We start from the raw sequence: 19204 nt of genomic DNA on the forward strand, positions 1-19204 counted from the left end.
AAAGGGAAAATGCACAAGTGACAAATTGTTCACAGTTGCAGCTTTCATGCTTAACCAAAGAGTGACAACTACTAAATCATTAGCATCTGAATAATTTTTTGATTTTACTGGGAGTGTTCTATTTGAATCTTTCTTGTTTGCAATCCAAGAATTTTACTTTAATATTTCTAAAGTTTCTTTCATTACGAAACAAACATCCATATATATATATATATTTATGCATGTCGATGAGGTTTGCTGTTTGTATGAAAAATCCTGTTTGACGTTCATACATTTCATATAAAATACAGTCGAACTTCATTAAGTGCATAAGATTTTGGCCGAAAAAAATTCCACAATTACATCCACAATCATTCTTTTCTTCGCTGTTCACTTGTTTGGCTCGAAGAAAGCTTTCTGTCGGCGTTCTGTTTGGTTTTGTTCGTCATGGCTAATTTCTGTGAACTACGTTTTGTGACAAACTGTTGCTGTAGTATGTCTCTGGTGTATGAAGGCAGGGCGTATAAATTAAAATATACCGGTAAACGGAGGAAGGTTTGGGAGTGTTCAGAAGTATGTGCGGAATGTATTGAATGTGTTCCGTGTCATTAACAATTTGTTTGTTTCCGTATAGGACAAGAAGGGGTGCAAAACTTCTTTTAAAATTTTAATAATTAATTTTTTACTAAAACTAATATAATTTAATTGTATTACAAAAAACATTGATTACTAAAAGCTGTCAAATTAAAAAATAAATATTTATTACACGAATAAAAGAACAACTGCATTTGACAAACCTGACATCAAATATACCAGTGTTACGTAATCGATTGTTACGTATTCAAAACATTTGTACCAATGAAATAAAAAATAGTGCAACTAATCAAAACAGAATAATTTGAACCAATAAAAAGTTTGATAAGAGAACCAATATCATGGCGCCATAAATATGCAATGAGATTCTACGCCATTATTATCCAATGGAAAAGCGATTTTTTAACAACCAATTGGAAAGCGCAAGCAAGAATTCCTTTGGTTTGGACCATCCCTTTGTAAGCACATTGATTTGAATTGACTATTGAAAATGTGAATTAATAAAACATGAAACTTGTTTTTAAACGATTAATAAAATGTTTTCAAATAAGACAATGATGATTAGGTATAATGATGACTGGATATAACAGATTTATGTCCAGATTTAATCTTTTTCTTCTTTTTCTTTTTGTTTTTCTGATGATTTTTGGAATGAATTTTCTTGTTAACGTTATGATCAGGGTCCTCGATGTCAGTAAAGATGTAAAATTTTAGAGATCTCTCAACTTTGGCATGAGCGGAATAGAGGGAAATTTTTGACGAACTGCAAACACTGTTACTACTGGCCTGGTTTGATGGGAAATATTCATCGTTCGATAGACTGAGCACATCAGATTTGGTCGCCGATTGAATATATGATTCTGGATAGAAGTGTCGTAAAATTTGAGAACATCTTTCACAGTAATTTACAAGCGTGCAATCCGAAATGATGCTTGAACTGCAGGATCTATCAAATTCAGAAGACGACCCTTGATCACTTGAAATGGATCTACTTCGTTTTGTTTTTGGGAATCTTCTTCCCATAATATCTTTTGAAGAACGACATGCATCACGAATGTCTGTATAAAAGTGTCCTGAATGTGAGCGTTGTCGATTTGCATGATATCTGTGCCTTGCTGCAGAGCTTCGTCTTCTTCCTCTTCTGCTTTTTCTATTTTCCCGTGACCATGATTCAGAGCGACTTTTTCTAGAATAACTTCTAGAACGGGAACGGTGTCGATTTACGTGAGATGTATTGCGTGTTATGAGTATTTTTCCCTTTTCAATTCTTTGATTTCTTGATGGACGCCATGCATTATTTCTGCATCTAGAATAATTTCGAGAACGTGATCGCGATTGAGAGGGAACACGATAACGTTTTGTCATGCTTGAAGCTGATCACCTGAAAGAAGAAATAGCATTTGCTTTTTGTTATTTATTGTGTACATGTTTAAAAGTTTTAACACGACTAAACAAACAAGCAACTTTAAAATATTAAAATAATTAGACTCAAAGAAAAGTTTAAAGGAATGTTTACAATTTTCAGATTTTCTTATTGATTTGTGAACATGAAAAGTTATCGGTTGTCAAGCTTATTACTTGTTATAACAGTCAAATGTGCAAATAATATTTTTACTGACGATGAAAAACTTGTTCACAGGCTGATGGACAGTACATTATATAAATTAATTCTTGTGATGATTGAATTTACACTATCTTATCAATGGTTTGAGACGTTCAGTTTTACATTTTGATTCTTATTTATGATCTGAACATGAAATTTAGCATCTGTAAGTGCAAATATTTTTGGAAATAAAATTCTTAATTTTTATTTATGAACATTTTTAGATAATTTCAATTATGAATCTGTTATTTTTTGAATTTATGTGGATGAAACTGTTATGAACAGTTTTACCGTCAGCATTGTTATGTAATTTTTAAAATATAATTTCATACAAAATTATCATGTTTTAGCCAACAACGGCATTTAATTACATTATTTTAAAAAGTAAACTACTTCTGTTATTATTACTATGATAATATTTCATAATTGCATGTGTATATTCTTCCTATGATCCTCAAATTGACTTTCCTACTTTTGTCTTCTGGGTCAATTTGACCCAGAGGTGATGCACAGCCAGCTTATTTCATGACGTACTGCAACTAGGTATTCGTGCGTTTTATTTTGCAAGCTGCTGATAAATATTCTAATATGTAGAGTTTATTATTTTTTGATAAGACGGAATATGGATGAACTCTGACACACTTAAATATCTCCTGCACATGAATTACAATATGATTGTGTATGATGCTTACAAACATATTTTTGGCATTTTTGACAGCGTACGCTTGTTTTCTTGTCACTTTAAATACAGTTTACATCGGGCTCTTTTTACCACTTCTGTCCGTATCAGTGCTGGTGCTTGTAGATGGCTCCTCAGCTTCTTGTCGCAACCTTTCAACTGCCGTTTTTGCTGTTGCTGTTCTGGGTAGTGTTTCGCGTCTCACATTTCTGGTTGCACTAGAGCCGTGCAGAGTTTCTCAAGGAATACTCGTCGTGTATGCAACCGTCCTGCATTCCATGTTGGGTGTATATCTGTCCAAAGAACGTAGGCGTTGTATGCCAATACCTCTATCATTTTGTACAATATTACCAATGGCCATTGAGCTGTCATTCTTTGACAAGAATACGCTGATATCATTTATCCAAGTTATCCACGCCACCTTTAGTATTATTGTAGTGTACAATAAAATCAGGCTTGTTGCCTTTTCCATCGCTATCCCTGCTATCATTGTGCATCATACTGAGAGCCAAAACATTTTTATTTTTCTTGGGGATGTATGTCCATGATGGTGCAGTCCTCAGAATATGCAAATTTGGCAGTTTACTGCTTTGCCTTCATCTACTGAATTATCTGTCTCTGAAACCACATTGCCAATATCTGTGTCCTTACTTTCAGATAAGACCATAGTTTCATCACTTATAGGTTGCCTGTAGCCCATATTTGTAAAAACTCTTGCCAGCTAAACAGTATGCACTTTTCAGATGAAATGTAACTAACAAGTAATTAACTGAAACTTATGAAAATGGTTTAGATTGAGGGTGCTTCTTTTCCAACTAGTCACTAAGGAAATGTTTCACTGAATTACTTGTTTTTGACAAAAACAAGATTGAGAAAAGCCTAAGCTATAGATGATCCTATCCCCGACAGCCTTGACTACCTGTCTTTAAAATAACAATCATAAGTACATATGTCCATAAAGTGTGTATAGAATAAGACACCACACAATGGACAACTGTTTTTTTACTCAGTATACTGACAGTCGGAGGGGAACTGTTGTATACTGACCAATTCAACAGCTCTTTTTGTTCAGCTAACGTCATATCTATATCTCATCCACTACCAACAAACATCAGGACAACGCATGCACATAATACTACAACTAAATAATAATAATAAATAGCTAGAAATTGCATAATGAAATCCATCCACCTTTTGTCACATAGACTATAGAACCTTAAAAGTGATCGATGTTGCATTGGCTTCATTATTGATAACTCAGCAGCAGAAAATCTATCGTTGGGTCAAATTTACCCAGAGGACAATGGATGTATGTGAAGTGCATACAGCAGTTACTATAAATGATAGACGCGTACAAAATTCAGTGTATGCAGATAAGGTGAAATGAGTAAAAGTTTAAAAAAATTCAACATCAGCAGTCAGTAATTTTGGTACTAATTTTTATGTTGAATATCAAAATGGATAATTTGACCCTAAAGACAACAGGAGGAATATTCGTGCATGCCATGATCTGTGGAATTTTTCCAAATTAACTTCTAAATAAACTGGTCTATTTTTTATAAAAGTTTCTTGTCCATTTTACCGGACATAAAGGACGTGAGCTTTCTCTTTGTGAGCACTTTTAAATAAACTGCTGTAGCAAACTATGAAGGAAAACTGATAAAGCCTTAAGCATTAGTTGAATCTTTTTGTAAGTCAGTGAATGAAGGCGTGTGAATGAGTAGGTAGATGTGCGTAAACTGGTCTATAGTCTGCATCTGTTCCTATACTGATGTTGTTTATACTGATTCTTCCTTTTTTGAATATATATATATATTGAAAGGAACTGATGAGCAAAGGAAATTAATTTGCTTGCGCATACATAGTCCAGAAATATGCATGCAGTTCTGCGCAGGCATTCCATTAATACGGCCGTAAATGTTCAGATTAATAATAATTATTATTTTCGTGATGGAGAGAACATTGCCTGTTGTTACGAGGCATTTTTCAAATAAAACTCTGATGGACAATAAGTCGATATTGGCAGAACTCTGTAATCTATTTACTTTCATAATAAGTGCAATTTATTTATTTATGTAGATGTTTATAATAAAGTATATATGGAATCAAAGAAGAGCAAAAGTGCCTTGGCACCAAAGGAAGCCATAGCTGGTAAGCGCTACAAGATTGGCACTTCAGATTTGATCTGGCTGCCGCAGATACTTACAAGCTCATCTGATATGGAACGCTGGTTTGGCTACATGGAAATGTACTTCTGGGCCGCACAAAATCCTATTGATCATAGAGCTGCTTTGGTGCAAGTACCACACACATTCAAACATGTGAGTTATCTTATAACGCTGTAAATTGATGAGACAGATGACTGTGTTTAGTTGAAGACAACCTATTCGAAATGTTCTGTGTGAATACCTCTAAAAAGCACTTTAATTAAGAATTTTGTAATCGAAGGCAATGAAAAAGCGAAGATTGTCGAAATGCGCTGTTCGATGTTTTTGAAGGTATTTCTTTGTTGGAACGTTTGAATTTGAGAAAGGTTCAACACCTCACATGAGCTTGACTTGCATACCACACACACAAGTACCTAGAAACCTGGACTTAACAGCTTATTTGCTGTATTTTATCAAGAAAGGAAGAGGTGACAACCTTTTCATCTAGCAAGAATTGCTTGTGAATAAAGCCAGGGAAATCGCTATGAAATTTGCAGAAAGAGATTAATCTTACACGACGTTTCAGCCTACTGATGGATAGGTATCAAGTTTCTTGAGGCGCTCTTGTGTGTTTGCACGGAAATGAAAGAAGCGCAGATTTGGACAGTGGCATCGAATGGCGGCGTTGCGTGTAGCCTCAGATAACTCACTAATTCACGCTTGATCACATCTTCATTATGAATGAAACGGGACTGTTCTATAAAACTGAACGCAAACACTAGGTTCATTCTAGTTGCCCCTATATTATAATTATCATACTGCTTTCTTTGGAAGATTTGTTCTTCCTGATGATGATGATAATACAAGAAAGGAAGCAGATAGTCTAAAGACTGATTTACCATTACTATATGCAGCAATATTAGTGGCACTTTTAAAATTCCTTTGTTGGTGATCGGGAAAAGTAAGGGACCACGAAGCTATCCCAAAATATCTATGAAATCAGAATGTTTTATTTGGAGTCAAACAAGTCTGCATGCAACAAGACAATTTTAATCGCCGTATATTGAAATCTAAAATGTCCAAGGATCCAGAACCGATTCTGTACACTATTGGCTCAACTTCTTTAATCATTGCAAGCTTTGACTTCGAAGGCCTCTATAAAGCTAAACAAAACTTGTTTCAAGCTGCTGACCTTACAGTATTGTCTCTTCATGCTCAATACTCAAAAAAGTTTAGAGACAAAATGAAAATAGTTTACCTAAAAGAGGCAGCATACTAGTGTTGTATATGCAGCCTGAAAAAAAGGCTGTGAATCTGTCGAGGTGAAGTAAATGCAGATGAATATACATATAAAAGATTTTGGTAATTGATGAATTTTTGTTTTATAAATATCCTGCGCATGTAGCAGTTTTAACATTATGGAAACCTCTAAATGAGGAAGATCTAGGAATATGAAGATCAGAAGACCTACTGACAATGACATCTATAGTTGTGTTGCAATACACAATACACAGATGGAAAATTAGATTTCATGAAATGATGCAATGAAACTGAAAATATCAGTAAAATAAAAAAAATTTATAGCATCTTAAAAGATAATTGCCATCTATTCGAAACTCGAACAGATATTACTACCAAAAAATTTCAAAAAGCTATCAGTTGTCATTTTTTGGAATAATAAAGAGTTGTAAGATTTCTTGCTTGCGTGACACCGTTTGCCGTCAGATATTTTTCAGGACGCCTAAATAAACTAAAGTGTCTCTATAAATTATATATATTTTTAGTAGGTTGCAAAGTAAACGTGTTTACTGTGATACTTTTTCTTTTGTTTAATTTTCTCATATTGTGCGTATTTATGTGTTTGATAATAAATAGCAGAGGACACTATACTTGTGTATGTTAACTGAATTCTGCAGTCAAGCTTATCAGCATAAGCAACAGTTTAATGGGTAATTATACGGAAAATATAAATGCAAAAAAGCAAAATAATGGCAAAATAAGAAAAAGACAAATACATAAAGATAAAAAAAATCAACAAACACAATAAAAGTATAAAAAACAAAAGGACTTGTTCAGTTAATAGCACCATAATTTCTTAAAAATTACTATTTACATGTATATAATAATACCACATATTATACATATGAAGAACAAACAAGATAATTTGAATAAAGCGCCGCTCCAGTTGATATGAAAGCCCTGACTGAGCTCGCGAGACCTAAGCTAATTACTGGTTTCATTGGCTTTTGGCCTTTGCGTTTACACAAATAAAATGTATTCGTTGTCTGTTTATAATATTATAATGCAGTAGGAAAAGCATATACGCATATATATGTATTGTATGCAGCCATATAATATATATATGCTTGTACGTACGTATGTGTGTATGTATGATTTCGAAGTGATTCACCGACCTGGACAGAAACATCGGAATGCTGATGCGGTTTCATGGCGCACCTGTAAGCAATGCAGCACAGACCATGTGGTTACTATGGCCTTAGATTCTACTAGCTTTGTCAAACAATGGCAGAAAACCGACCCATAACTCCCGCAGGTCAGATTATGAATTGATTATAGTGAAGGATTGGCCATTAGAAGCTCCAGAGAGCAGTCACATGATAAAAAGTCCTCGGGCCCAGCGGGACCAGATAACCGTGAACTGAAGGATCCTATGGGAGATACTGGACACTGGCGAGAGAAGGTTGCTGCAACTTATTCCCTGTGAGAAAATCGCGGAGATTCTGAGAGCCATCCACAAACACCAGAAAGAAGTCCTCCTGGGCTTGGCGAAAGCCTTGGTAAAAGTGTATCAGCGATTTTACTAGCCTGAACTGCGGGAAAATGTAAAAGATTGGTGTTGGGTGTGTTAGAGAACTAACGGCCGTCGAGGCAAGACTCAATGGCGTGGAATTTGCAGAACCGGCAGACCAGGATGGCTCGTTACACCAGAAAAATTCTGAAACGTAGCTATTGATTCTGTTTCAGAACATCGACTCAGTTGTCATTTTTGAATCAGAGTAAAGTGAAGTAAAGCGAAGAACAAGAACAAAGTGGAAGAGCCAAATGGTGGCAACAGTCCTCGCCAGACGGTGACGCTCGCTTTGTGAGAGATACGGCTGCAGAAGGGCCGGAACCGCGTACTTTATTGCCTTCTCACGCACTATCGTTTCACGTAAATTACAGTTGAAAGCACTTTTGCACTTGATTGCTATAATGGGGTTACGGTGGAGAATGGATGACTGGAATTGGTGGCGGTACGCTGGTTAGTCGGTCGCGATGTGGTTCAGTGCATTGATTGTTGTTCTCTTGTTATATTAAGGCGTTCTATCTTGCTCAGTTGTTAGTTCTTGTATTTATTCGATGTCAGCAAAATAAACGCGAGCGTGGACAAAAGGTTATTGCAAGCGCGAAGAAAGTCGCGTTTACTCTGAAACTCAGGCTGATCCATCATCCACGGCAGACGGTTCGTTACATGGTCAAGCATCAACGAGAATCGAGCTCTTGCATGCTTTTTAGTGTTGTAAAGTTGATCAATAAATCCCTATCCAGAACATTTTGTTTTTCCTGGTCGGTATTTCTAGAACTTGAGTCGCCGCTAACGTCCATGCCTACAGGCCACTGCCTGAGCATCAGAGGTTGTTCGCAAGAATTGTCAGAGCAGATTCTTTAAACATCAGTTTACTATAGCATTTAAATGAATGTTGCAGCATAAATTAAGTCCAGTCTACATTTGCAATAATTTTGTCTACAATACAAATTATAGTAGGCAATCTCCTCAATGATTACTCAATGGTCCAGTGGATTGCGTGCAAGCTCTTGCACATCTTTAACATGTCAAGTATATTTTAAAAAGCTGTTTTTTTGAAACAATAAAATCATATTTTATGAACATGTTGTAATATAATAATATTTAATGCTTATTAGCATTTTATTAGATGGAAAATTACAAAAATTTCAAATGCTGTAATTAATTAAAAGTAAGATTTAAAATTAAAATGTTTCATAAAATAAACCTTAATTTTTTATTTAAACATTTTAATAATTGCTTGTGTGTGCATATTCAAATTTGAAATTTCTGTTGTTGCTTTTGTAGAAAAATGTTACTTGAAAATCCCCATAATTACTGTATGCTGAAAAGTATTTTTATGAGAAAAAATCCCACCTATTTCGGAGATATTTCATTGTCAATTTTTTTTGTAAGTTAACCTTATATGTTTTCAGTTGATAACTAAGCGATTAGATGGGGGACAATTATAGCTGACACTTTACTGAAAGCGTACAATGTCGAATTATCAACAGTCGCAATTTGAATGCGCTAAGATGGAATATTCGCGACAAATTCGTAAAAGAAGAATGCGTGATTACGATGAGAAGTAAGTTGAAAATAATCCATGCAATGCGCCTATGCAAAATAGTAAAATTTCAGTTTCTAGGCCAACAAGTTTCAGTTTAGAATTATAATTAATATGAAGTGTTTAGACTCATAAATTTGTTTTGAGAAATTTTTAATGATTGTTGGGTATTTTAAGCTTGGAAGATACTGATGAAGCAGAATCTAATTTTTCCAATCAACATAAAGGAGGATCTAACAGTGATGACGAAGTGGATCCATTAGATGCTTTTATGGCTGATGTCGAGGTGATGGAATCTTTCATTTTTTACTAAGCATATTCTGACAGTAGTTTTTGTTTAGAAACAGGCGAAAAGAGATAAGGAAATTAGTATAGAAAATGCTAAACATTCCAAAGTTGAAAAATTGACTAGCAGTAAACTTGGTCGAACTGATATTGAAGATGAAGATGAACAAGAATCGTACTTTAAGTATGTTGAATATTTTGAATGTTACTTTGTTGCATTTGTTTATTATCAAATTTAGCTGGGTTGAACAAAACAAAGATAAACTTGGAAAAATCTCAGAAGTTGAAGAAGAGGATGATTTAGAATATGACGAAGAAGGAAATCCTATCTATAAAAAATGCAAAGTAATTTATGAGTTCTTTATTTTGAGTATTCAGTTTGCATTTGCTTTTTTGTTTAGTATATTGACCCTCTTCCACCGATTGATCATTCGAAAATTGATTATGAACCATTTGAAAAAAACTTTTATATTGAACATGCAGATATTGCAAAATTGACCCAACCACAAGTAAATGAATTGCGTGAAAAAATGGATCTAAAAGTCACCGGCGACCGAGCACCAAAATTGGTTACCAGCTTTGCTCATTTTGGATTTGATGAAAAATTGATGAGCCTGATTCGAAAATATGAATTTTCACAGCCAACTCCTATCCAAGCACAAGTATTGTTAATGTGCAACATTTATTTATTTATTTATTTATTCATATATTATTTAGGGAATACCAGTTGTAATGAGTGGTCGAGATATAATAGGCATTGCCAAGACTGGCAGTGGTAAAACGGCAGCTTATTTGTGGCCTGCAATATATCATATTATTAGTCAAGTTTGTTGGATTATTATTTGCATTTTTAAATAATTATTAGGATAATGTTAAAATGTTCATTTAGCGCCACCTTGATGAGAAAGAAGGACCTATTTGTTTAATTGTTGTGCCGACTAGAGAATTGGCCATACAAGTATATTTTAATTTTTAGAAGTGTTATGAGATTTAAATATTTTGAAAATTAGGTTTATAACGAAGCTAAAAAATATGGCAAATATTTTGATATTCGAGTAGTTTGCGCTTACGGAGGAGGTTCAAAATGGGAACAATCGAAAGCGTTAGCCGAAGGCGCTGAGGTGGTTGTTTGTACTCCTGTATGTATTTTGTTTTGCTTTCACTGGTGATATTGGTGAATAAGAGTTTTTTTTAAATTTGGTTTCAGGGACGTATTATTGATTTGATTAAAGCGAAGGCGACAAATTTCGAGCGCGTTACATATTTTGTTTTAGACGAAGCGGATCGAATGTTCGACCTCGGCTTTGGTTCTCTTTTCTGAATTAAAAAATTTTTATATTTTAATGTGAAATTGTGCCATATTTCAGAAGCTCAAGTTCGATCGATTGCGGACCACATTCGTCCAGATCGTCAGTGTTTGATGTTCAGCGCGACTTTTAAAAAGAAAATTGAACGTCTAGCACGTGATGTATTGACAAATCCTGTAAAAGTTATTCAGGGTGAAGTTGGAGAGGTTCGCTTTCACCTGTTAACATACAGTTTTTGTTGACGCTGTTTTGGATTTTTTAAAATTGATTTTCAAATTTCAGGCCAACGCTGACATTCAGCAGATAGTGGAATATTTTGCTTCACCTCCGACAAAATGGACTTGGCTGTTGGGAAATTTGGTAAAATTTTGCTCCAGTAAGTGACAATGAATAATTGTAAAATTTGAATGATGTTTAATGAAATGAAGAATTTTCAGTGGGAAAGGTGCTGATATTCATATCGCAGAAAGTGCACGTCGAAGAAATTGCAGAAAATTTGAAAGCGAAAGATTTCCGTGTTTGCATTTTGCATGGTGACATGTTTCAACACGAACGCAACCAAGTCATTCATGCGTTCAAAAAAGATGATGTACCAATTTTGATCGCAACCGATGTTGCCGGTATATTCATTGTTGATAAAAATTTTTAAATATTCTGTTGTTTATTGAAAAAATTTCTCTAGCTCGGGGTTTGGATATTCCAACAATTAAGACGGTTATCAATTACGATGTGGCCAAAGATCTGGATACGCATGTCCATCGCATTGGACGTACGGGACGAGCTGGTCAGTGGAATTTTTTTTCAGATATTCAAGTTTTTGTTGTTGTTGTTGTTGTTATGCTAATTTCTATAATAATGGTTTGTTGAAGGAGAAAAAGGTTTTGCGTATACTTTGGTCACGGACAAGGATAAAGAATTTGCTGGACATTTGGTGAAAAGTTTGGAAAGTGTTAATCAAGAAGTTCCGACTGCTTTGCTCAATTTAGCAATGCAGAGTGCATGGTTTCGCAAAACTCGTTCCAATTCAGTTGGTGGTAAAAAGCCCAGTTCTATTGGGGGTTTTGGTTTCGGTTACAAGAAGGGAAATTCATCAGGTTATATATTTGTTTGTTTTTTGTTTTTTTTTGTTTTTTGTTGTTGTTTTGCATATGTTTTTTGTCTATTTTTTTTCATTTTTTGTTTTCAGATCAAGCTAACGCCCAATTGCAACAGAGCGTGAAAGAAGCATCTTGCAGTTCAGACAGGCTGAATTCAATAAAAGCTGCTTATGCTGTAATTAATATTTTTTTTATTTTTTGAGTGAAAGCTTGATTATTGTTTTTTTCCATTCAACAGAATCATTACAAGTCGACATTTAAACCATCTGCCAGTACAGCAGTGATGGGGACAAATCAGGCAGCGTTTACGGATCCAATTCCAGAATGGAAGAAAAAGTTACAAGCTTTCCAAGTGGCTCATGAACAGCAAGTTGAAGAAGGAAAAAAATTAATAATGAACGAAGAAGAAGAAAATTTTTCCTCCAACGCGGAAGCTGCTTCATCTTCTGCTGGTGGTTGTGATAATGATTCAACTGGCCAGTCGACGGATGAGGAGGCTACTAAACGAAGATCCAGATGGAACTAACTAATGTGTTATCATTCACTTCCGCTTTTTCTTCTGACTTCTTGCTGCTTTATCTATGCAGCAATGTTTGTTCAGTTGTTGAATAACGGTCCACTGCACAAACTGGTCGTTCTCTCTCTCTCTTTCTCTTTCTTTTGGCTGCATATTTATGTATATAATTGGTGCAGTGTTACTCCAAGCTTATTTGTTTTACATCCGTGAAACTCGCTGTATATTCACTTCATCCCTTTCTTCCCTCTCTCCTCTCTCCTCTCTTTGTCTGTGTTCAAACGTTCTGTATGCTGCTCGTTTTCTTTTATAGGTAAATAATTGAAACAAAAAACTTTTTTTTTCTTAATTTCAGTTTTTAATTTTTTTTAATCTCGATTCTATTTGTGGTAATATTTTTGAACATTGCACGTGCATGCATGTACGCGTTATGTTGTTTATTGAAAAAGTTGTGCAAATTCGATACAGCGTTGTCTCTCTTGTACACAAGCATTGAATATCTTTTTCTTTTCATACTGTTGTTGTAACGTCGTATTGTTGCTGAGAATAGATACTGTATTTGGATTAGGTAAATTAATTTGTTGTATTTTTGATATATATATATATATTCAATTGTCATGGTAGCGGCCGCGAGTTATACGAGCAAGTTGAATGATGTGATTGTTGAAACAAAATTTCCAAATAGACCGCATCTTCTGAAAATAAATTTAGAAACTGTTTTGTGAAAGTACTAAACAAATGATGAACATAAGTATTGATGATAAACGCTTATGCCAAAGGTATCTGCTTCCTCTTTTATTTTGATTCTAATAATATATCTATCGATCGGTGGAACGGAAATTGACTCTGTGACCGTACAGTAGCACATGAAATTTATGTTTTGAGCTTATTATTATAATTTTTTAAGCTTTTTTGAATTTTCAAGTTGAATTAGCGAAAACAAGTTGGTTTTTTTCTCGCAACAAAATTATGCCAACGAAAAGCACTACATTTGTTGTTTTAGTTCTACTTGTCATCAGTAGTGTTGTCATTTTGACAATTTAAGTCGTTTTTAAATTGTTTGAAAATTCAAAAAATATATAAATCAAAAATTGACGAAAATTAATTAGCTTTCATATTTATTGAAATTTTTTTTTGTTGATCATAAGCAGCATTGCAGTGAAATTGTGAAATGTGCTTCAAGCAACGCGCAATTGAAGAAGACAACAAACATCTAGTGCAACATTTTCGCAGTTGCAATTTTCAAAAATATGCAATTTTCTTTTATCTTGCCCAAACTTTTTTTACTCGGCATTGTTTAATTTTTGTATCACTTTAAAACTGGTTAATTTTTTTATGTGACAGTTTCTTTTTGAAAATTTAAATTCAATTTTGATTGTAATTATTAGCAGAAAAGAATTATCATTTTTCTCGATATTTGACTTAATAATATTTGTATATATATATTTATTTACATGCTTGAGCAGTTTGTTTCTGAATATTTCAAAAATAATTTCAAAATTACAGTAAAATGAGTTTCGGCACTTATCGATTACTTATTCATCTCTACGATTATACTTGTTAGTACATTACTATTTAGTTTCAGTTTTTCTAATATTCATCTCTAAAAGTTTTCGAGTAATTTCTAATAAAATGTTCAAAAAATGAAAGCTAGATAAAATTAATCATTTTTCAAATAATCTATAATCTTATTTTTAAAGAAAATTAAAATATTGTACTCTGATTTGAAAATAAAATTATATCATGCAATACAATTATGTGTTGTTGCATGAGATGATAATTTATTTTAAAAAATTATTTTCATCACGAAATATTAATTTTTGATATTATGAAGATGATTAATTGCCAATAATTTTGACTTTTATTTCATTGAAATTAAAATATATTATAAAAAGCGATTTGCAGTTTTTTAGCCATAATTAAATATGAAAAGTTTATTTATTATTTTCAAAAATTTTTTACGTCTGAACTATTTCATTTTGTCATTTGTCTAATTTTCAATTCAATGTATAAATAATATTTTTATTTTCACTTTTCCAAATTAGTTAAAACTGTGTCTTTTGAAAATTTAATTTAACCATGCTGAGATGTTCTGCGTGATGTGTCACATTTCGTAATTATAAATCGTGTGGTATTTCTTTTGTACAGTTGTGAAATCATCAGAATTTACTATTATTGTTTCAATAGAAAAAATTTAATAAAAAAAAATTTTTAATTTATTTCTGATTTTCATTTTCAAAAAAAGTAGTAGAATAGTTTCGTGTAATTTTGACATTCAATTATAGAAATGCTCTTTTTTTAATATGCCTTTTTTATTTTATAAATTTATATATTATATTTCAAATGCATTATATACCGGTTGAGTAAAATTTTATTGCCCGCTTAAATTTAATAAGTTTAATGTGCTTGGAAATAGAAAAGAAATTAATTATGTCGCTGATGTTGGATTTTTGAATAAAGTGTTGCTGTTGTTTTGCTACTTTTGCTAATGTCACTACTTTGGTGGTCATTGATAGGCAGTGTTGACCGTTCTCGAGTTCAATTCACACCTCAGTCAAGGCGGGCGAAAAATGCCACTCTAATTGTTGTCTCACGAAAGCGGTGCTGTTGACACTAGGGCGACATCTACACTAGAACAGACATGGCTCGATTTCATGACGACCAATCAACGTTCGGCTACCGTAAGCGGTGAACATTTCCGGCAAGGCGCTGCTCTTTTCTGCCCATTAAGCGGCTCATATCGACTCAAAGCAAACGCAAACGTCTCTTAATAATATCACATTTTTCGAAACTGATCACTGTAAAACTCTATCCATGTTGTCCCAGTGCTATTGGTATCGGTTCTTGTTGTTGCTGTTGCAAATGGGTGCATTCTGCGACAGCGCCTATTTCAGCATGTTTGGACTGCACCGTCCAGAAAAAGATCCGTGCTACAATGCTCGGCACGAGCCGGTTCGTTGCGTACCAGACTTTGTCAACGCCGCTTTTGGCAAGCCAGTGGTCAGTTCATCCACGTGTGGCCAAAATGGAGCCAGCCGTTTTTGTTGGTGGAGACGAGATGGAATTCAAGCCAGTGCCACTTTTCGAGAAGAGTGCAGAGCATGTCCAGACGCTCAGTTTTATCCGGCATCTGCGTTGACTGACTTGAACAACCCGCAAAACATGACATGCTGGGTGTCAGAGCCGACCACGTCTGCCGCCGGCAACGTCACTCTGACCTTATCGTTGGGCAAAAAGTATGAGGTGACGTACGTGAGCACACAGTTTTGTCATCACAGGCCAGATTCGATGGTGATACTGAAAAGTGTCGACTATGGCCGAACATGGATCCCGTTCCAATATTACTCTAGTCAGTGTCAAATGATGTACAACAAAACTCCGAACGTGCCGATCTCACGACACAATGAACAGGAAGCGTTGTGCACAGATGCGCATAGTGCGGCTCCTCTGCGTGGTGACAGAATCGCTTTTGCTACACTGGAAGGTCGTCCATCCGCATTTGATTTTGAAAAAAGTCCAGTATTGCAGGTAGGGAAACAAAAAAAAGACTGAAAGTGTGAACGCATGTGTGTATATGTATGTGCGTGTGTATATGTTTGCTGGCCTATTTCATTTTGATTTCCATCTAATATTGTGAATATTTTTTTACAAAGGATTGGGTAACAGCTACTGATATAAGGGTGATCCTGACTCGTCTCAAAGTTGACAGTACTCATCGGTACAGTGGAATCAACTCGTCCAATGCAGTAGAGCAGTTTTTCTACAGCATGGCTGATTTGGCAGTCGGCGGAAGATGCAAATGCAATGGTCATGCTAGCCGTTGTTTGTTGGATAATACAGGCAAATTGGTCTGCGACTGCAAACACGGCACTACCGGCGTAGACTGTGAAAAATGTAAACCGTTTCATTATGACAGACCATGGGGTCGTGCCACTGTCGAAGATGCGCATGAATGTGTTCGTAAGTGATTTCTTGCATAAGATTTTTTTTCTTTTCATGCTATTATATTCATTGAATATATATTTTGTTAACGAGAATGGGCTGAATATGTCTTTGGGGTCATCATACTGAGTACAATGCGCGCAGAGGCGATAATCGGGTAATGTTCAGCCACCTCGTCAAAGGAGGCATCTTTGATGTGCTACCGAAGGCAATTAGCACGCCCAATAGAAACAATAGTACTCCGACCTTCTGCTGTGCAAAGCTGGACCGATTGTCTTAGAGCACGCCGGCCGTCGGCGACACGGCGTGAAGCTTTTCAGAAAAAAGCCGTGTAGCAGCAGCCATTGGCGGTCTTTTGTTACCACTCAGGTCGCGGCCTTCTTCAATTCTTTGCACTTTTAGGGAAAAAAAAGTAAATAAACCAAGTGCCGGAAACATATTTCCGCTTTTCAACACAAAATCTCCTCTACCCCTTATCCTTCCTTATGATGTCTTGTGGTATTATTTGAGTTTTGAACAAAAGCAAAGCAAAAAACTTATGAAATGCGGTTTCTTCATAGCTTTACCGAAGAAGAGCAAATAGTTGCGCAATTTATTAGCCAGTTTAAGTTTGTAATTCACTTTCCTTTACTCGTTATATTATGCGCTTTCAGTGGCAGATCTAAATTTCAAATTACAAATACATCTACATGAAAAACTGTCTGTCACACAGAGAGAATGAATCTGTAGTAAAATTATTTACTGTAAAAAGAAAATAAGTTGGTTACGAAGAAGTTACCATTTCAAAATTCATTTGCATTTCTATAATCTTTATTTGAGAAGAAGATATAGTTAGTTCTTTGACAAAGTTGAATTTTGAAAATGTTTCTTTTTCTGAAATTTATATTCAAAATATTGATATTTAGTGATGAAATATGCATATGAATTATTATTCTCAACTGAATATTTGTCAGTCTTATAAGCGGAAACATATTTTTGAAAAATTAAGTTTTAAGAATAAATCATCTGATAATTCGTTCGATATTGAATTATTTGAGAATATCTTAAAAATTCATTTTTCATGACAGGAAAAGTTGAAAGTATATGTTGACAAAAAATGTTTTTTTTGTATTACATCAAACATTGCACTTCTGTTTCTGATGGGAAAAATAACATCCTTTCCAAGGTTATCAGCTGTGAATAAAAGACAGACTATTGTGTGTGTATGTGTGTGTTTTTTTTTAATTTTATGCTGAATTGTACAGTATCATTTATTGTATCAAAAGGTGAGGTTTTAAAAATGACAAGAAAGGCCATATTTCAATTTGCAGATGTTTCAGTGGGATGGATCATTGGATGCATAATTAGATTGCTTCTTATTTTCTGTTTGTTACAATCTCAGAAAGCAATTTTCAATACTTGACAATTTCACGAATACAGAAGCTTTATTCTGCTTAAGTAGAAAATGTACATGTTCATAAAAAGTATCATGTGTCATCGATTTCTTTTTGACCTCTTTGAATTTACATACTACATATATTTCTTTGTATTTCATATTTTTCTGAGCGTATTGATTGATAAAAGTTTTTTTATTACTCATAATATCGGTCTTCTAGAGTGAAATTTGTTTTTCGAAAAAATCTAGCTGCTTACTAATCTTTATTCATTGCAAAACTGAAAACTTTATGATTTCAACAACTTTACGATTTTACAGTTTTTACTGAAACTGACTTGTTTTTCATATATAGAATTTCTAAATTTTCTCAAGCACAATTTTGAAATTTGAAGTAAAATTAGTTTATTAAATACAACAACGTTATTTCACTAGCTGATCAGATGTCCATAAATAATTGGAATATAAAATACTATTTGACAGATCACATAAGTTTGAACAAAAATAGTGGAAAATATTAAATTAATTTTCAATATTTATAACAACGTAAAAAAATACATTCGTTAATTTCAAAGAAAGACTTATATCATCAAAATGATAACTTTTATTCTCAAATGATAATGAAAATAATACACTCTATATATGATTTTGTGTGGAAGATGTATCATCATCTTACTGCTATATCAGCTATTGCTATATACTCTTGTCTCATTTGTATATTAAAAAAGTTTAAAAACGGTTAAGAAATTATTATTTTATCTGCTGTTTAATGTTCAGTAAATTGCATAGGTCAACAAAATCGCTAACAGAAATGTATGGAATAGAAATTTCGGACACATTTGTTTTTGCATAATTTTAAGATATTTTAATTTGACTTTTTTATATTTATAATTATTTTTAATTAATGCCTGCCTGTGATTGAGATCATAAGCCGTTTATAAAAGTTATCTGTTTCATATGACTTATTATGAATCTGAGCTGTTATAATTGTTTTATTTCATTTAAATATGCTTTATTTTAATGCAAGTGATTTTATTCGAATACACAAAACTACAATTTATATTTACTGAAGTATATTGGTATGTAAAATTGCATAGCAGATGTAAATATTAAAAGTAAGATATTCGTTTATTAGTATCTAGCAAATGTACTACATTATATATGGCATGATGTATATGTTTGAAAAACGTTTTCCTAATTGAAAAGTTTTTTTTTCAGGTTTGAAAATAATACTTTTTCTGTAAATTCATTTGCAATAAATCACGATGTGATGTGTTATTTTATTGGGTGATAAATGCTTTTTATAAGGGAAAACAATAAATGATCAGGTATT

General features: G+C 33.8%; 5 protein-coding genes across 5 annotated transcripts; 2 read left to right on the forward strand and 3 right to left on the reverse strand.

Annotated features, from left to right (window-relative positions):
- Positions 1–1134: 1134 nt before the first annotated feature.
- Tsp_07105 (conserved hypothetical protein) lies at positions 1135–1938 on the reverse strand. Its single transcript, XM_003381349.1, has one exon. It carries the CDS (start codon positions 1936–1938, stop codon positions 1135–1137), a length of 804 nt encoding a protein of 267 aa, XP_003381397.1.
- Positions 1939–2928: 990 nt separating this feature from the next.
- Positions 2929–3555, reverse strand: Tsp_07104 (conserved hypothetical protein). Its single transcript, XM_003381350.1, is given in 3 exon segments — positions 2929–3092; positions 3105–3276; positions 3442–3555. 3 exon segments carry the CDS (start codon positions 3553–3555, stop codon positions 2929–2931), a joined length of 450 nt encoding a protein of 149 aa, XP_003381398.1.
- Positions 3556–6664: 3109 nt separating this feature from the next.
- On the reverse strand, positions 6665–7452 carry Tsp_07103 (putative immunity protein PlnM). The gene is made up of 3 exons (XM_003381351.1): positions 7327–7452; positions 7159–7287; positions 6665–6763 (listed from the first exon to the last, which is right to left on the reverse strand). Exons 1-3 carry the CDS (start codon positions 7450–7452, stop codon positions 6665–6667), a joined length of 354 nt encoding a protein of 117 aa, XP_003381399.1.
- Positions 7453–7525: 73 nt separating this feature from the next.
- Positions 7526–8672, forward strand: Tsp_07102 (conserved hypothetical protein). Its single transcript, XM_003381352.1, has 5 exons — positions 7526–7556; positions 7585–7723; positions 7873–7965; positions 8036–8174; positions 8322–8672. The coding sequence occupies exons 1-5, from the start codon at positions 7526–7528 to the stop codon at positions 8670–8672; spliced, it is 753 nt and encodes a 250-aa protein (XP_003381400.1).
- A 611-nt stretch (positions 8673–9283) lies between these two features.
- Positions 9284–12569, forward strand: Tsp_07101 (ATP-dependent RNA helicase DDX42). Its single transcript, XM_003381353.1, has 16 exons — positions 9284–9375; positions 9532–9640; positions 9696–9823; positions 9879–9984; positions 10041–10301; positions 10357–10464; positions 10529–10597; positions 10650–10778; positions 10847–10946; positions 11007–11152; positions 11229–11322; positions 11384–11566; positions 11629–11730; positions 11816–12040; positions 12133–12218; positions 12282–12569. Exons 1-16 carry the CDS (start codon positions 9284–9286, stop codon positions 12567–12569), a joined length of 2226 nt encoding a protein of 741 aa, XP_003381401.1.
- Positions 12570–19204: the final 6635 nt, after the last annotated feature.

The sequence above is a fragment of the Trichinella spiralis genome, assembly GCF_000181795.1.
Source record: "Trichinella spiralis strain ISS 195 chromosome Unknown Scfld1, whole genome shotgun sequence".
NCBI lineage: Eukaryota > Metazoa > Nematoda > Enoplea > Trichinellida > Trichinellidae > Trichinella > Trichinella spiralis.

Coding starts and splice junctions, on each gene's coding strand:
- Tsp_07105 (XM_003381349.1), bottom strand. CDS start 1,938: ATGACAAAACGTTATCGTGTTCCCTCTCAATCGCGATCACGTTCTCGA.
- Tsp_07104 (XM_003381350.1), bottom strand. CDS start 3,555: ATGGGCTACAGGCAACCTATAAGTGATGAAACTATGGTCTTATCTGAA. Junction 3,277..3,441: donor CAGTAGATGAAGGCAAAGCA/GTAAACTGCCAA, acceptor ATAATACTAAAG/GTGGCGTGGATAACTTGGAT.
- Tsp_07103 (XM_003381351.1), bottom strand. CDS start 7,452: ATGAAACCGCATCAGCATTCCGATGTTTCTGTCCAGGTCGGTGAATCA. Junction 7,288..7,326: donor CATACAATACATATATATGC/GTATATGCTTTT, acceptor TATTATAAACAG/ACAACGAATACATTTTATTT. Junction 6,764..7,158: donor CGCTTTATTCAAATTATCTT/GTTTGTTCTTCA, acceptor TATAATTTATAG/AGACACTTTAGTTTATTTAG.
- Tsp_07102 (XM_003381352.1), top strand. CDS start 7,526: ATGGCAGAAAACCGACCCATAACTCCCGCAG. Junction 7,557..7,584: donor CCGACCCATAACTCCCGCAG/GTCAGATTATGA, acceptor ATTATAGTGAAG/GATTGGCCATTAGAAGCTCC. Junction 7,966..8,035: donor CACCAGAAAAATTCTGAAAC/GTAGCTATTGAT, acceptor AGTGAAGTAAAG/CGAAGAACAAGAACAAAGTG.
- Tsp_07101 (XM_003381353.1), top strand. CDS start 9,284: ATGTCGAATTATCAACAGTCGCAATTTGAATGCGCTAAGATGGAATAT. Junction 9,985..10,040: donor CTATCTATAAAAAATGCAAA/GTAATTTATGAG, acceptor TTTTTTGTTTAG/TATATTGACCCTCTTCCACC. Junction 10,465..10,528: donor TATATCATATTATTAGTCAA/GTTTGTTGGATT, acceptor ATGTTCATTTAG/CGCCACCTTGATGAGAAAGA.